General features: G+C 53.2%; 1 protein-coding gene across 1 annotated transcript in view; it reads right to left on the bottom strand.

Annotated features, from left to right (window-relative positions):
* The window catches only part of CTNNBL1 (catenin beta like 1), a 110,702-nt gene that overhangs the window by 7,528 nt on the left and 85,351 nt on the right, over nt 1–17,823 (bottom strand). The window contains exons 12-13 of the mRNA XM_072996583.2: nt 5,284–5,381; nt 3,588–3,668 (exon numbers count right to left, since the gene is read on the bottom strand). Coding sequence (XP_072852684.2) covers nt 3,588–3,668; nt 5,284–5,381 — 179 coding nt within the window. The remainder of the gene's footprint in view (nt 1–3,587; nt 3,669–5,283; nt 5,382–17,823) is intronic.

Below are 17,823 nucleotides of genomic sequence, written 5' to 3'. Positions count from 1 at the left end.
GGGGGGGTCGGGAGTGAGGGGGGCTCAGCGAGCAGCTTGAGCTCTTCCTATCCACCCTCTGCACGGGCCCCTCTGCCTGCTCCCGTCCCATTTCGGCCTCGGCCCCTTCCTCGCCTCAGCCTCTGGATGTGGTCTTGGGACCACGTGGCACGCTGGCTGGCCCCCGCACTAGCCTTCGCCCTGGTTTCCTGGCCCTGTGGCCCCCCCGCCCCCGCCCCAAGCAACACCCGGAGAGCAGACGGACTCTAGGAGCTGGGCCTGTTGACGGCACAGGCAGCAAATGTAGACCCACCCCCCGGCCTTCCCAGTGCAAGGCGGGGGGGGGTCTCCCTTGCAGCGCTGATGGAAGGACAGCCCAGAAGTGCAGGGGGAGTCCCTGGATGGGAAGCACAGGAAGCCAGAACGGCGGCCCACAGCCCCCTCCGTCACCTCTGTTTCCCAACTGTTCATCTATTTCCAGGACGAAGAGCAAACTGCCCCCCTCCCCTCCTCTCCCTGTTTATTTCCAAGCTGTCAAGATGCCAACCTCCCAACGAGGGCGTCGTCAGGTGCCACTCCTTCTCCGCACGGCGAGATGCCCCACTCTGATGGGAGGCGACAGCACGGAGATGAGCTTCTGTGAAGCTAAAACAGGCTTCTTCTTCTTCACTAATGAGGCTGGACGGGTGGAGGGAAGAGGTAGGGAAAGGGGGATCCCCGGAGAGTGGGCGGGCGGGCACTGCTTCCTGGCTGCAGGGGGGCCAAGGAGCTTCCCACCCCAAATTCCAGCCAAGATCTCCCTCCCGGCAGCTCAGACAGGATTGGGGGGGCAGCAGGAGGGGGTACCCAGCTTGCTTGTGTGTGTGTGTGTGTGTGTGTGTGTGTGTGTGTGTGTGTGTGTGTGTGTGTGTGTGTGTGTGTGTGTGTGTGTGTGTGTGTGTGTGTGTGTGTGTGTGTGTGTGTCCGTCCGTGTGTGTGTGTGTAGCCTGTAAACTGCGAACAAAATGTGTAGCCTGTAAACCGCAAACTGCCCAGAGAGTGCTTTAAGTGCTATAGGTATAGAAGGTATATAAAGTATACAAGCAGCACACTTAAGGTGGTTCAAGCTGGCAGCCATCACTGCCTCCTGTGGGCAAGGGTTTCACAGACTCAATTAGGTGTTGGGTGAAGAAACCAGGTCTCAGATCTCATGCTAGGCAGCCTTTTAAGACCAGGAAAGCATCAGAGCCCATCAGGGCAGGAGACCACCCTAGCTAGACCCATGAACCCTGGCCAGGTCAGCTGATAATGGGGGATCATGGGAAATGCAGTTCCAAGACATCTGGGGGATGGCGGGTCTATTAGGCCTGGAGCAGCAGCGAGGACTGTATTCTGATGGCCACGCAGCCCACTTGCCCGGGGCGTGGAAGCGAAGATCCTTCTCCTTCACCCCCACCGCCGACTGGAAGGCCTAGTTCAGAAGTTGAAGAGTGATGCAGCATCAGCTCTTGGGGCACCCAGCAGGACATCCCAGGGCATGGAAGACCATCAGTGCTTTTAGCCGCATTTAGTTTCTAGCTGGGGCCTTACAAGAACCTCATCAAGGTACCGTTTCAAAGCGTTCTAATGAGTAAGGACGAAGCTGCTTTGCTGGTGTATTTTGAGGCAGCATTTTATATAGTCACTTTCTTCTACTAATACCACGCCCCGACTACTGGGAGCGGAAACTAATGGGCAACCTGACAAGCGGTAACGCAATGTGTTGTTTTTTTCATGACTGCCATGAGCAACAGCAAGGACTTAATGGCAATAAATGTTGGGAACAAATAGTTTTTTAGAAGTAACTTTCCTGGCTCTGACCCTAATAGTCTGGTTCACAAGCGCTGGGGAGCTCACACAGCAAAACGCCTCCGCTCTGCTGACTTATTCCAGGTCCCACGAGCCCCACTCCACAGTCTGGGGCGACTGGGAAGGGGCTGGAGGCAGGCAGCCGGGCAGCAAGAAATTGCGGGTCTCACAATTTGCTGGTCTTGCCTGACCCCACCTTTTGGAGCCCCATCGGAGGAGGAAGCTCAGCCAGCCTGTGCGCCGCCCCCCCCCACAAAAGGGCCCAGCAGCGAGCAAGCCACCCTCCTCGTGCTCTGCATTAACCTGTCGTTATTGCCCGCCTTCGATGCTATTCTGTGCAATTCAAGCCATTTGCAGCCGCCCTGAAATGCCAGGTTAATTCTGGTCCCCGTTTCAGCTATTAAAACCCACCCAGGCTGTTAGGCTTCCAGGAGTCCCGTTTTTTGCCTTTCAGGATTGGAACGGTGAGACAATTAGCATCCAATTTGTAAGTTGTTATGGCGCAAAATATCCAGTCAGAAGCTTTTTATCGGATAAGCCTGCTGGGCATAATTTTCCCCAGAAAAGGAGGAACAAAGGCATGAAGCCCTTTTCCTTGCCTCAGTCTCCCTTTTGCAGAGAAGGCAACGGAGACCCTGCAATTACGCCCCCTTTTCCGGGGGAGATAAAAGCCAGAGGGGCTGGCTGGCTTTGCCGTACTGCCAGGGGGAAAGCAGATGGGAGGGAAGGCAAGGGGTTCCTCCCACAAATCCTGGCGCTCGGAGGAGGTTGTGGGTCGGGTCTAACAGGGGACAAAGGCTCTCTCTCTCTCTCTCTCTCTCTCTCTCTCTCTCTCTCTCTCTCACACACACACACACACACACACACACACACACACACACACACACACACCCTTCCTGCTCCTGCTGCACTTGAGCCTGGAGTGTGTGAGAGTGAGTGGGGCAGCCCCAAGCCTTGCTTTCTGCTTCTTGCCATGATTCTGGCCCCCTCCGTCAGGGAGGGGGGGTTCCCGTGTGCACTGGGGCTGCCCAACCCCTTTGCACCATTCTCACACAAACACGTACGCATGCACACACACACACACACCCTGAAACCCAGGAGGAACCAAATCACATTTCACCCCTCTGAACTAGGGGCCTTTGCCACTGAGTGAGATGAACCGAAGGCTAAGACACCGCCCTGAGAAAAGGTTCCAGCAGGGAAGGCTTGGCACTCCAGCACCGCACGTGCGCCTGCAGCAGTGGGGCCGGGCCAAAACAGGCCTCTGCAGCCCACCCTCTGGCTCTCCAGAAGGGCCACCGAGATGCCTCAGGGGAGCCCCCCCCCCAAGAACGGGAGATGGTAGGCTCTCTCTCTCCCATACCCGACCGCCTGCTACTTCCTACGGGCTGGTTTTCATTTATTTATTTTATTTATTTATTAAATTTATACCCCGCCCCTCTAGACCATGTCTACTCAGGGTGGCTTACAACATAAAAATCAATATAATATATATATAATAATAATAATTAAAAATACAATTACTATATTAATTAAGACAATTAATTTAAGAAAAAAAATACCAAGATGGGGTAGGACAAGGAAAGAAGAAATCAAAGACTTAGCTGACTGGAGGGAAGGCATGCCTAAATAGCCAAGTTTTTAATTGTCTTTTAAAAACAATTAGGACCAGAGGCTGGACGGCTCTGGTCCTGGAGGGGACTGACCGCAACGACCACTCACAGCCGTGAAGAAGAAGAAGAGGAGGAGGAGGAGGAGGGGGTGCAGCCGAGAACACTCACATGCTTCTCGCCTTCGATCTTCTTATCGGCTGCCTGCATGCCATCCAAGTACTTGAAATACAGCTCCATCAGTCGGTCCACCTGCCAGGGAAACAGAAAAGCCAGTGTGTCGTTTGGTGGTAGTGGGAGGTCTTTAGCGTAGAAAGGCAGGCTTTCTGGACCACGTTAAGGCCCTGCTTCCTTCGGCCGAAGGGTGTGGGAGGGTCATTTCAGGAGGCCGCTCCTGACCCGGATGAGGCCTTTTGGGCCGCCTTGAATCTGAGCGAGTGCAAATGTCCAGGAACAGCCTGGTGGTTTCTTGGCACTCAGAAGGCGTTGCAGAAAGACCCAGAGGCTCAACCGCTGCGGGGGCTCCCCCCAAACCAGCCCTGCTCCTCGACGTCCCTTCCTCCTTTGCTGCCTTCCTACTCCCCCTGACACGGGCTCTAGATGGCAGCCGCTTCCCCAAGACCACCTCCCGCCGGTGCCCCCCCCGTTATGCTCCCCATCGGTCGGTTAAGGTAGCGGCCCTTCCTTCTCTTGAGAGGCCAGGCAAGAGGACCTGGAGGCAGGAGGGGCTCCCCTTGGTTCTTGGCCCCCAGGTCACCGAGACCCAGAGGCGCACAGCTGGTGAACGCAGGGACTCCACTGAGCGCCCAGGCTAAGTGCCAACAGATTCTTCTTCCTCCACCACAAATTTCAGGGGAAGGAATCGCTTGTAAGCGATGGCGTTTCAACAACAGGGTTTCCAAAGCTCTGCGGACACACGAATGGCTGTTCTCTGCAGAACAAAAACCAACAGAAGCCCCTCGGGACTCGTGTGGGAAGCCCCACTGGAAGCACGGACTTGCACACCCCCTTAGCTCAGTTCCCTCTTGGTTGCCATTGCCATTCCGGGAAAAAAAGAGGGGGGGGGAGGAATCTTGAGAAGCATTATTTCAGAGATCGTTGTTTGGAAGCCAGAGTGCTGGCTTTTTAAACTGCCAAGGTGCCCTCCTGCCCCACCCTGGACCCACCGCCCATTGCGAGGGAGCCCCGAGGAGCGGCAGGTTTGCAGCCAACGACCCAAGCCAGGCACCCCAAGATCCTGCTCTCCACAGTTCAAGGAGCCCGCAGAGTCTCGCGGCTCCAGAGTTGACTTCCGATGGTCTTGGATTTTGCAGCAGCAGCACCCGCCCAGTGGAACAGGTGGGCTCCCATCCTAACGCATTTCTGCTCTCACTCGCCTACGCGCTGAGACACTCTCCGGACTGTTTGCGTTACCAGTGGCGCTTGCTTTTTAACCAATCGCTTCTAGTGATTTTACCACTTTGCTGTTTTATTGCTTCATCCACTCCTTTTACCGCGTTATTGTAAACCCCTCTGCATAGGTCTAAATGGAAATGCAATCCACCAGTCCATCGGGCCTGGGGTGCTTTCTGCGCTCTGCTGGCTAGAACCGGGCTGGCTCTACCAAGAAAGCAAGTGCAAGTGGCCACCCGGTGCAAACCCAGTCGGGAGAGGAGTGGGGGAAGCGCTGCGAGACCTACGTGGGAGAATGTCCCGGTGGGGTGTGCCAGACGTTCCCCTGTGTGTGAAACCTGTGTCAGAGACTGCCTGGGCAGGTGGGAATGCCATCTGGATGTTCCAGGGAGCCCACGCCCCATTTAACAGACAAGCGAGCCATGTTCCCCTGGCAACGCCACCCTCATCCCGTCCGCCCCACCAGCTCGCTCACCTTCTCGCTGTCGTTCTCCGTGAATTTGCTGAGTAGACGGGTTCTCTGCTGGGCCCGCAGGTTCCTCAGGAGGGAGGCCAGGATGGAGCAGACATGCTCTGAGGAGACAAGGAAAAAGAGACCCCCCATCAGGAGCAGGCCTTTAGATTAGGCCTCCTTCAGTCTCGAAAGACGATAGTGACGTGCTCTGAACGGAGGACTTGGAACAGGGTTTCGTGTGTTGGTGAGAAGGCCAATTTGAGAGTGATCATCCCTTTCATCTTGAAGACAAATGCAATCTGTCCCCTGTCCAGCTCCCTGATTTGGCTGCTTTCGGGACGGCCTCTTTGCCTCAGCCTGCTGGACAAGGGTCTCTTCAAATTGGGAGAGGCCGTGATGCATCGCCTGCCTCCAGGCTGAAAGCTCAGAGGTCAGGGTTTCCCATCTGTGGAGGTCCATTCCTAATGCCTTCAGATCCCACTTGCAGAGATCCTTGTATTGCAGCTGTGGTCCCCCTCTGGGGTGATTTCCCTGCACCAATTCTCCATGCAGGAGATCTTTTGGAATCCTAGAATCCTAGGATCATGGAGTTAAAAGGGGCCTGTAAGGCCATCCAATCCAACCCCTTGCTCCATGCTGGAATCCAAATCAAAGGAGATATGCCAGTTTCTCTTGAATGCTTCCAGTCTTGGGAGCACTCACCACCTCCCCTTGAGGTCATGGGTTCCGCTGTCATACTGCTCTAACAGTTAAGAAGTTTTTCCTTAGATTCAGCTGAGGTCTAGCTTCCTGTAGTCCCTTATTATGTGTCCTGCACTCTAGGATGATCAAGAACAGGTTGCCGTCTTTGTAAGGGACACAAGGCCGTCCCATTTCTGGACAGCTACCAGTAAGCGGAAAAACTGGGGGCTGACCTATTCTGCCCAACGAGCCTGAAGCTACAGCTTGAAGCTGACTCTCCAGACATGGTACAGTGGTGCCTTGACTTACGAACGCCTTGACCTATGAACATTTTGGCTTACGAACACCATTCCAATACAGATTAAGTTCTTAAGTCAAGGCAACACTGTATTTGTGCCAGAAAGAGCAGCTCCTGGCAGTGACAACTCTTACTGAGCTATAGCAGGAGCGGATTCTCCAACAAGGCTCAGTGCTGTTTGCACAGAGGCCTTTCTGCCGAACAGAGTTCGACACAAAAGCTGGGCAGAATAATGAGCTTGTTGCCAGCTCGGCAGCTGCTTGGATATTGCTGACTGGTCAAGTTCAATGCAGCGCAAGCCTTGGAAAAGGAAGGAGTTTGTGGGCTGGGTGGGAGCCCCAGAAGGAGGCCCTTGGTCTTGTGCCACAGGACTTAACCTCGAAGCCTAACAACACCTTGCAGAATCAGCCCTCGTCCTCCTTGCTGCCCCCCTCCTCATGACCACTCCTTCCTCCTCCAAGCAGCAGCACAAAGCAAGCACACAAAAGGGTTTCCTCCCAACTTGGACACAGCAGGATTAGCTGCTCCGGATTCATTTATAGGGCACCGGGAAATCTCTGCACTTCTAGACTTTGCTGAACTATAGCTCCCAGGGGTCCCCATGACTGGGCATGCGGACCAGGGCTCCGTCCCCTCAGCCCCGGCCAGTACACATTTATTAAGCTTGACCTGTTCCATGCTGCGGCTTATGAGAAATGTTCCCACAACCACGTACAGAAAAATAAAAACTACAGTACTGCAACCATCGAAAACAAGAAGAAACCATATGAGAATTGGCACCAAATTTGACTAATTAAAAGTCAAGGGAAAGAGCAGAGCCCTTGTCCGGGGGGGGGGGGGCAAGGCACCGTGGAAGCGAACTCACAGCTGCAGCGGCACCATCGCCAAGCTCTAAAACCCATCGCCCCCATCGTGCAAAACCAGTCTCTTTCTCTCTCTCTCTCTCTCCACAAGACACCAAGAGCTGTAGAGAAACTGCAGGGCTCCCCCACAACAAGCTTTCTTGCTTCCCAGATGAAGAATAAGAAAATTTCGGGGGGCGGGGGAGAGGGATGCTAGGTTTAATTCATTTATACACTGTGTCTCTTGGCGCAAAACTAGTGTATTTTCTCTTTATTTGAAGGGAAGTGTGCGTGCACGTGCACGCATCCAGCAAGCACAGAAGGGGTGCCTGATGGATCAAGAGGACAGAAGAAACTCATCCAACAGCTCTAGTGTTTTAAGAGTCTAGGCAGCCCGACAGCAGCCATCGCAAGCGGGGCATGTTCTGAGCCGAAGGAGCTGTTCTCGCCAATGTGGAAATCCTTGCTGGTAACGGGAGAGAAGACTGCAGCATCTTGCAATGAGAAAAAAAAAAGTGTCCTGAGCCCAAGGAGGAGACCAGGAAGGAGGTACATCTCTCTTTCCAGATGGGGAGCAGGGAGCGCAGGGTGCAAGGGCACCCAAAAGTCCCCCCCCCGATGAGCACTTCCAGGGCGATGAAGGGGCAGGTTTTCCTCCTGGCACCCCATATGCGTCAGCATCGGCCCTTGGAATGGTGCAGGGCAGGGACAGACCGATACGCAACATGCATGCTCGAGGATCAGGAAAATCGGCTTCCATTGGCTGAGATGGGCCCAAAGCCCGGCCGCTCAGCTGTGCTTTGAATTTGCAGCGCCTTATCAAGAGTCTTCAAACTGTCACGCACGTCATACGGGCAAATTCCGCCTAAGCCAGAATTTATCCAGGAACGGAGAGTGTGTTTCTGTGTCCAAGAGGAGCCACCGGCTGCTGCATCAGGCTGCACTGTCGCTAACAGAGAAGATCCAAGCTTTGTAACCAGAACGGAGCCCTCTTGGCTCCCCCTGCAACCCCGGGGGCCTTCCTTCTCCCTCCCCCAACACCTCTTTGACGGCTGTCCACCTTTTGTGGATGCAATAGCCATCATAATTATGTGCCGGAAAGTCAATTCTGACTTAACGGCGACCCTTTCCGGGGTTTCCCAGGTCCATGATGCGCAAAAGTGGCTTCCCATCCCCTTCTTCTGGAGCTGTCCTGGGACTGTGCAGCTTGCCCAAGTCCCACTTCCAGTTCTCTGAAGTTAAATTCAGTCTCTTTGCTGGGAAAAAAAGCTCACTGCCCGTGTACCGGCCACGGCGAGCCTGGGGCTTGGTCGCTGTGTCGTTTGCACGGGAAAAGTCCCAGGTTCTATTCCAAGCATCTACAGAGGGAAAAGGATTCCAAGCCTTTTGACCTTTGAGCTGCTGAAGAACACCACTTGGACCTCCTGGGGCAATGATGAAGCCGTTGAGTGCTATCGGCTGCGCCAGGGACCTTTCCCCCAGAGACTGTGAAACCGGCCCCCCCTTTGGAATTTGCATATCTATTCAAAATATTTTTACCCCACCTTTCTCCTTGAAAAGGACCCAAGGCATCTTACAGCAGCGAGGGACCATATTTCAAGCTGAAAACAATGAGTATACAAAAGTCCTTTCAGTGTGACCTTGGAGGAAATGGAACACCCTCACAATGTTGTATCTGTGTCTCCGGTCCAGCCTGAGCCACTGTATGTCCTGCCCCCAACCTTCTGTCCGGTCCAAGGAGAAGCACCAGCCAAGGCCTCCCGTTGCTTTGCCTTTGCGTCTAAGAGGAGCTGCTCATTCGACTAGGGGCCCAAGAGAGCTACTCCTCCGACTCTAGGAAGAACAGCCAAGAGCCGGAGGGACTCCCCTCCGTCTCCTCTATTCCAGGGACGCCAAACCTCTGGCTCCGCTCCGCACTTTTGCTCCCGGTCCCACCAAAGAGGGCTGCAGGATGCATCTCGAGCCTCCGAGGCCCCATCTGGGCCCCCATGCTGGGCTCCTTGAGCCTTCTGTCATGTGACCACCTTCTGGGGCCCCTCCCTTTTGACCAGGACTTACAAAATCCTGATCCTACAGCCTGCTTTGGATGCGAGACCTTGCGATGACCTGTTCCGATGACATACCCATTTGGATTGACCACCAACTCTTGAGTCCTAGAACCAGGCCTTTGGTGGAGGTCCAAAAGACTCACAGGATGTTGGGGGGGGAACATATTGGACAGAGGAGGGCATGATCCGGAGGAAGGGCCGCGGCTCCTTAACTTGGGACCTTTGACTTTTTAAAAGTAGCTCTTTCTCTTTCCTTGTTACAGTGTTTGTAAAATGAACAATGCCATCACTTCCTTTTTCCATGTGGAAAAAACTAACTTACTACAGTACATTGCTTATTGCACTGCTGGTCACTTTGTGTTGCTTCTTTTAAGAGTCAGAAAAAAAAAACCCTCCACTCCTCTTAGGATTGGGAAGAGAATGGCATGAAAGGCGAGGTGTTTTATACCCCATCCGACAAAATGCCTCCAAATAGGACTTACGGCGTCTTTGGAAAATAACTATAGAATGTTACCCAGTAGACCAGCCAAGTAACTTAGATCCAACCTGCACTCCGGACAGGCAGCTGCGTGACTGGGACTGCATGACTTCCAAGCTCTGTGGTCACTGCTCAGTAGAAACAGCAAGGCCAAGCAGGGTGCAGGATCAGTTCCACACACTCCCCCCCACCCCCATAGAATCTGTAGCCCGGTGTGTGGTTCAGGGCGTGTGGCCTTCCTCTCAAGGAGAAAAGGGAGCTCAGCCCACAGAACCTGGGGCCGGACCCCCACCCCAATCCTGTCAAAGGACAGAGTGATGATCCTTCCTGCCGCCCCCTCCCAGGAAACAGGTCTCAGTCGGCGGGCGGCGTTTCAATGCCAACCTCTTCTCCATACCGCCTTTGCCTTAATCTCGCTGATTAAGATTGATGAGGCAGAGAGGGCCATAAAATTTGCCTCTGCTACTTTGCTGCCAGAGGAGAAGAGTGTCAGAACTTGTTATTTTTCGGAGAGGAAAAAGTAATATAGGGAGGAGAGGGATCACCTCCTCATTGCTGCCAAGACAGATTAACAGGAGCTTCCAGAACTGTGCATTAGCCTGGGGGGCCATGGGGAGAAGATGCGGCCGACCAGCCACACATGGAAGGAGAGTCATGCACCCGTCCGGGGGCGGGTGGGGAGGGTTCTGGAAGAAGCACACGGCATCCCAAGGGATGGGCTGGCCCCCTCCCACTCCAGGGGACCCCACACACACACACCGCCAGGAAGCACAGCAGGTCAAGAGGAGAGAGGCACTTGTGTGCTCACGTTTCATTAGCTGCTAATAAATGTGGCTCTTTCCACAACGGATTTCAGCCTGAGGTGGTGTCCATTTTTCACTGCAATGAAGAGACGGTGTGTGCATGTGGGGGGGGGGTGAGTGCTGCTGGCAGGAATAAAAGAGGTGATAAACCTGTTATCCAGTTGCTGCCCTTAGTCATTGTCTCCATCATTCCAACAGGAGAGCAAATGAGGTGGTGGTGGGGAGATAACATGGCACCATCTCTGGAAATGCAGATTGCAGCAGGCGATAGCCACAGTGCATGCGTGCATGCGCATGCACGCATGCATGCACACACACCGATATTGGCTGTTGCCTGCTGCAGGCTGCATTTTCAGAGATGGTGCTATGTTATCTCCCCCGCCAGCACTCATACATATATGAGTCCGGTTCTGAACAGACTCTTCTTAAATTAAATATATACCCCAGCATGACTGTTTGCAAAGAAAAACAGTCCCAGGAGTTTTCTATTGCTGGTCAGAGAAGCCAGGATGAATTTCCAGCCCGCTGGCAACTCCTGCTTGAACAGCAAAAGACCAAAACTCAGCTTCCACCCCACATTTAGGGAATGCTTATTTTGAACCTGCATTTTTAAAACATGTTCACTGAGAGGCTGGCCACACGGGCTGTTTAGCCTGCTGTTTGGAACGCCGCAGAGACTGGCTGGTGAATCAATCCTTCCTTCTTTCCGTTTGCCCAGAAACTGCCTGAAGTTGAATCCATGGTAGAGGCTTCGGCTTCTGGCAGTTTCTTGGCTTGCTCTTTAAGAGAAGACAAAGAAAATATTTTTTTTGTGGATGATAATAGAACGGATGCCGCACATCAGCCATATTTGATAAACAGCCGAAACATTATTTTTTCCACTTCTCCTGCCCTCTGCTGAGCAACGGAAGGGATTAGTTTGCCCGTATCCTGAAGTGCCTGGCTTATTAAGCTACTTCTCTATATTGGAAGGATCATTTCTGTGCTTGATTACATCGTTCTAATCAAACCCAGCCATTCCCAAGCAGACCACATGAACTCGCTCCCTGCTGCTAGTGTGGCCGTACCTTCAGCGCCTAGTAAAAGCACACCGGTGAAATGCTGACATAGAACTGAATGATGCCAGCCGATCAGCCTGTGAAAAAGGATTTCATCTTCCTGTCTGGCTTAGCTCAGCCTGAACTCCCAGGGAAGGCTTCACAGGGAAGGCGGCCAGAGGAGCCACTACTACGGCCAGCCTCACCCTGCGCATCAGCAAGCCCTGTTCCGGGGGAGCGAGACAAGGCAGAGAGATGCGCTCACTGCTATTCTCACCAAACACATGGGGCTCCAGGGCAGCCCGAGAACCGAGCAAACAGAGGGGCATTTCTCTCCCAAACAGTGAGTCACCTAAACTGCAAAGAATGGGCTTTCAAACCAAACCTCCTGGGCAGGGATGCATCAAAGCATCGGGCCTCTTCCCGACTGGATCACGGAAGCACGGATGGGGCCAGGAAGCGGCCGAGCTCCGCTCTGAGAGCAATCACTGCAGCTGCTCGGTTTTGATCTCCTCTTCAGCTGCAGGGAGAGGTTTTAGCATTCCGTGGACGGCTCACAGGCCTCGGGCTAACTCCAAGCATCACGGTAGAGTAGCCACTGCTTTGCCAAAAAAAAAAAAAAACGCTCCTGAGCAGGGGCATGAAGGAACACAATAAAAAACAGTTTCTACGTGACAGAAAAAGAGGGAAGTTCTGTGCGGCTGGAGCCAAAGACAATGCAACCCTCCACCCACCCAAGCGAGATGGCTCAGGGAGAGGTGTCCCCTTCCCCTATTCCAACAAGGTCAAGTTGCGGTGATCCATGAGCCTGTTTGGGGGGAGAGGAAAAAAAACAGGGCCCATTGGTTCCCAGGGAACCCCCTCCTGAGCCTTAATTCTTGGGCCACACATTCTAGCAAGCAGCAATTAAACAAAGGACATTTCCAAATCAACAGCACAGTCAATGCTGGACTTTTAAACACTTAGTATTTCACAAAACTAGTCCTTCCCTAGCTAGAAGGGCAAAGAGTCATACACCAGAAGGAGCAGAAGGCACCCCCCCCCCGTAGGGGTCACGGAGCCCAACCCCCTGCCACGCAGGACATCCACAGCTCAACCACCCCTGACAGAGAGAGGCCCTTAGGAGGGTCCCCCTAATCTGGGGGCAGAGTCTACCTTCTACAAGGCCGAATCCAGGGGTTGGGCTGAATCCCACCCCCACCCCCCTGGGGTGCCACAGAAAGCAGGACGGCTGCACCTCCCATGTGATACTTGAAGCTGAACTCAGCACCATAGCTCAGACTTCTCTTTTGCTGGCAAAACATTCTCAACTGTTTGGGCAGAACACCGTGGCTCACCCCCCCCCCCGCCAAGGAAGTGCTTGCCTTCGCTGTGTGGGTCACTTTGGTTTTTAACCTATCAGGCAGTTGTGATTTATGATTCCAGAGACGTGTAACTTCGGGGTTTTAATGGTGTGCTTTTTTTTCTGCCAGCCGGCAGGCCTTCCCACAATTCGGCTCAGACCCGTCGCCGGCAGCTCTGACCCCTTGCCCACCCCTCTCCAAAGGGGCAGGGAAGACTTGGGAGGCAGGAGGTGTTCCAAACAGCCTAATTAGATTGATCTCGGCTTTGGCGGGAGCGTGCCGGAATACAGATGTGACTGTTCCGGAGCGGACGCGTTGGCAGCTGCTGGAGCAGGAGGTCCTGTCAAATCGCACCCCACGCCTCTGCGCCGCTTCGGCCGCGAATCCCTTCCAACCCTATTTTACATGCCATTAGCATGGGCCTCTGTCCGGCAGGGGAGGGGAGGGGAGCGCGTGGGCACTGGAGCAGAATATTGATGCCGGTGCCAGAAAAGCACTGCCCCTCCAAAACCAATACCACCTCGCTGAAAAGCTTCACAAAGGAAGGTGTGTGTGTATGTGTTTCCTTTTTGGAACAGACGGAGATAAAAGCAGCATGAGAAAGACCAGCAGGCTTGGGCGGAGGGAAGGTGTCTTGTTAACAAGCGCCGAAGAAGAACAGCAGAAGAAAGCCGAGGGAGCTGCTTGAAGCCCCTTTCGTGCCTCGGTTTGCTTTCAAATGAGGAGCAGCGCGCAGGAGACGGAGTCGGGCTCCATGCCCTCCCCACCGAATCTACACACACCCGCCTCACTCGTCCTTTGTCGGAAGGGAAGGAGATGTTTCTAATTGACTCTGTGCAGCACCATGGGCACCATCTCAAGGGTGGGCAACCTTTTTGATTTGGGGGACCTGCACGTGGCACTCGGAGGTGGATCGAGCCCCACAGCCTAGCAGGGCTGGCCTTGGCACGGACTGGTGGTGGGTGCCCCTTCAACCCCAAAGCCTTCCCTCTCCCCATTCTCTCCCTCCCTCCCTCCCCTCTCTGTCTCACACCCATGGAAAGAAGAGAATCAGAGAACCAGAAGGGTCCTTCTGTCCCAACCCCTGCCTGGGCAGGAAAACCCCCGCTCAAGCATCAAACGGAAGTCACTTAAAAGGTAAAGGTAAAGGTTCCCCTGACAATTTTTGTCCAGTCGTGTTCGACTCTAGGGGGCGGTGCTCATCACCGTTTCCAAGCCGTAGAGCCAGCGTTTGTCCGAAGACAATATCTTCTGTGGTCACATGGCCAGTGCGACTTAGACACGGAACGCTGTTACCTTCCCACCGAGGTGGTCCCTATTTATCTACTCGCATTTGCATGCTTTCGAACCGCAAGGTTGGCAGGAGCTGGGACAAAGCAACGGGAGCTCACTCCGTTGCGTGGATTCGATCTTACAACTGCTTGGTCTTCTGACCCTGCAGCACAGGCTTCTGCGGTTTAGCCCGCAGCGCCACCACGTCCCAGTCACTTGGCCTCTGCTTAAAATCCTCCAAAGAGGACTATGGAAGACTGACTCACGAGGAGAGGAGAGGGCCACCTTTTGTCAGCCAGCGAGGTGCCAGCCATTCATGGGGGGGGGGCAAATTAAGGGAAGGCCCCTTGGAGCAGAGATAAGAAGAGCCGCCTTGCCATGGATACAGAGTGACCGCAGCCCTCGCCCTGTTTCCTGGGTGTGAAGACGTGGGTATCGAAGATTTGTGCCAGGACAGTGAGAGCCAGGGATGAGTGAAACACGGAGGGCTCACGGTTAGCCCTAGCATGCCCAAAGGATGATGGAGTTGGATAATCTATGGCAAGTATGGTTCTCGTAAAGAGACAAACTTGGTCAAGAACCACTCTGCTGGTGCTGTCCCTGGTCCCGATCCGGAGCTCTGCCTTCATTGCTCAACTGCACTACATCCCTTTGCCATCCTTCTCTCATAAAGGCAGCTCAGAATAGAGGCTGTGAGGTGTCCACCAAGTTCTTCCTCCCAAGCTCAGGTTTCCCACACCCTTTTGAATTGTTGTTGTTTAGTGGTTTAGTCGTGTCCGACTCTTCGTGACCCCATGGACCAGAACATGCCAGGCCCTCCTATCTTCTACTGCCTCCCAGAGTTTGGTACCAAAGTCATGTTGGTCCCTTCGATGACCCTGTCCAGCCATCTCGTCCTCTGTCGTCCCCTTCTCCTCCTGCCTTCACACTTTCCTAACATCAAGGTCTTTTCCAAGGAGTCTTCTCTTCTCATGAGATGGCCAAACTCTCTGCCCGAGGCTTTCTTGTTTGCTGCGCCTGCTGCGCCCTGGGATAGTTCCTTCCTACCTGCTCTTACAAATCTCAGTATTCAAACAGACCAGTCTAACTCCACAGAAGGCCAGATCTGACCCTTGTTATTGTTTAGTCATTAAGTGATGTCTGACTCTTCGTGACCCCCCATGGACCAGACAGCACGTCAGGCCCTCCTGTCTTCCACTGCCTCCCGGAGTTGGGTCAAATTCATGTGGGTCGCTTCAATGACACTGTCCAACCATGTCATCCTCTTTTCAAATAGTTGCTTCTTAACCTGCCCAGATGTCAAGGAAGGCACTGCAGATTGAGAGTGCTCCCTCGGAAGGAGGGAGGAAAAACATACAGTTGCAGGGAAGGGACAAAACTCTGCACATGTGTCAGAGCTCTCTGGCCACAAGGAAGTACTGGGCCAGGGCAACAGCCTTGAATGTGCAGCTGTGCCAAGTGAGAGACAAGCAAAAACAGCCACATCATGAGACTACCTGGGCAGGCCTCTAGGCAGGCCTCTCCATGTGGCCGAAAGCATTGTGAGGCACCACGGACGTGCCGTGGGCTCCGCATCATAGCACTGTGGAACTGTCAGCCAACTCCACGGCCCCTCACAGAAAGGGAAGCGCCTTTCCTTTCAAGCCCTGCTGATCCTCACGGGAGTGCGAATACGAATCAAATGTGTAGATGGCACAAAATTGGCTGGAACAGCAGAAGACAGAAACAAAGTTCAAAATGATCTGGAGAGGCTGAAAACAACAGAATGAAATCCGACAAGGATAAATGCAAAATACTGCAACTTGAAGAAAAGAAACCAACCACACAGTTGCAAGATGGGGGAGACCTGGCTCAGCAAAACCACGAACAAGAAGGATCTTGGAATTGTCGTAGATCACAAGCTGAACATGAGCCAACAGTGTGACGTGGCTACAAAAAAAGGCCAGTGCTATTTTAGGATGCATTAACAGAAGTATAGTCTCCAAATCCCATGAGGTACTAGTCCCCCTCTATTCGGCACTGGTTCGGCCTCATCTTGAAAAACTGAAAGAACAGGGCATGTTTAGCCTTGAGAAAAGAAGACTGTTGGGAAAATATGACAGCCTTTTCAAAGGCTTGGGAGGCTATCATACAAAGGAAGGACTCGATCTGTTCCCGATCCTCCCAGAATGCAGGACACGCAACGATGGGATCAAGATACAGGAAGCCAGATTTAGGAGCATCAGGAAAAACCTCCTTACTGTTACAGCAGTACGACAATGGAACCAGTGAGCACTCCAGCACTGGAGGCATTCAAGAAAAACTTAAGACAACCACCTGGCAGATCTCCTTGGATTTGTATTTCTGCACTGAGCAGGGCGTTGGACTTCCAACGTCATGATTCTATGACCTGCTCATTATCACTGCTGCATAGGTAAAGAGGGACCTGATTCACCAGTTGGCCCTGTGAAGTCTTCCACCTGTTTCAAAATTCGGCATGTCAGGAGCTTGCAGGAGAAAATGAGGGAATAACTGCCCGGGGGCAGGACTCAAACCTGCAGAGAAGGGAGCAACCCCCTGGCAGTGCCACCCCCTCCTCAAATCCAGAGGGCTTCCACAGCCCGTCAGTCTAACTGCTGGCAATGATGTGCGTTGGCCCTGCCGGAGGGGCAGGGAAGCTCTCCTCCTCAGCGGGATGTTTTAGCATTCCTCTCACACCTGCCTCCCCTCCGTCAGCTCCGAAACGAGGCAATGAGGTCACAGTTTCCCTCCTGCTTGAACATCCTGTTACATAACAGCCCTGATGTTACCTGTCTGTCATGGGTTTGGAGGGAAAGTTCCATCCTATGGGGAGTGGAAGGCGGGACATCAGGAGGAGGGGCTGTACTGTATAAATATGTGATGCCTGTGTGGAGAGTTTAGAAGATGAGGAGATGCTGAGACAGACTGTGAGACACTGGGTTGTGACGAAGCAGCAGCTGGGAAGAAGAAGCTGTTGTGGGAGTCTGTGTGTCAGACAGGGTACTACTGTGTGTCAGAGTACCAACCTGATAGGTTCAGGTGTCTGTTGGTTAGCCAGAACTGATAGGTTCAGGGTCTGTGCTTAAAGTTAAGGGTTCTGGGTGAACCAAACTGTATGCTTGTATGAGTGAGAATAAGCCACGTTACTTTATCCTATTCACCTGATTATTTTATTATCCCTGTGTGTGTATTTAAATAAACCTAATTCTTTTATTGTTTAAAAATCCATCCCTGGTCTGTGTGACTTCTTCAAGGGAATGGTTGGTGGCAGCTTAGTGTAACGTGTGGCAGATCCCAGTAGGTCTGGGTTTGTCACATTGATTGGTGTCCAGCGTGTGGGATACGACTGGTCCAGTTGTCCAGCGGTCCAGCAAAGCCTTGGCAAGTGTGCCCAGAGCAAGGGGGGTCTAGTCAGGGACAGTCTGAGGCGCGTAGGTAATCTTCTAGGTGTACCTCACGGGGAGGTGCACTAGTGGAAGAACGTGCCAACTGGGGAGACTTAGATTAAGGTGCTCTGAGGCAGCCTAGTTTTGGCGGGAAAAGGCTGAGGCAAAACTGCGTAGCAACAGCGAGCTAGCTTGCCAGCTGAGAGGCCCAGCAGAGGGGGGTAGGCTCTGACTCGATACTGTTGCAATTTAGTGCTGAAGAACAGCAGCAATCTCTAGGGAGAGCTGGTTCTGAGGCAAAAAGGAAAAAAGTGGTCGTTTTATTTTGAGGCTTGACTTTTTAAAGCAGCCTGTTCTGAGGGGGGATTATGCC

This window comes from Pogona vitticeps, chromosome 4, assembly GCF_051106095.1.
Source record: "Pogona vitticeps strain Pit_001003342236 chromosome 4, PviZW2.1, whole genome shotgun sequence".
NCBI lineage: Eukaryota > Metazoa > Chordata > Lepidosauria > Squamata > Agamidae > Pogona > Pogona vitticeps.
This window is presented reverse-complemented; position numbering and strand designations above follow the sequence as displayed.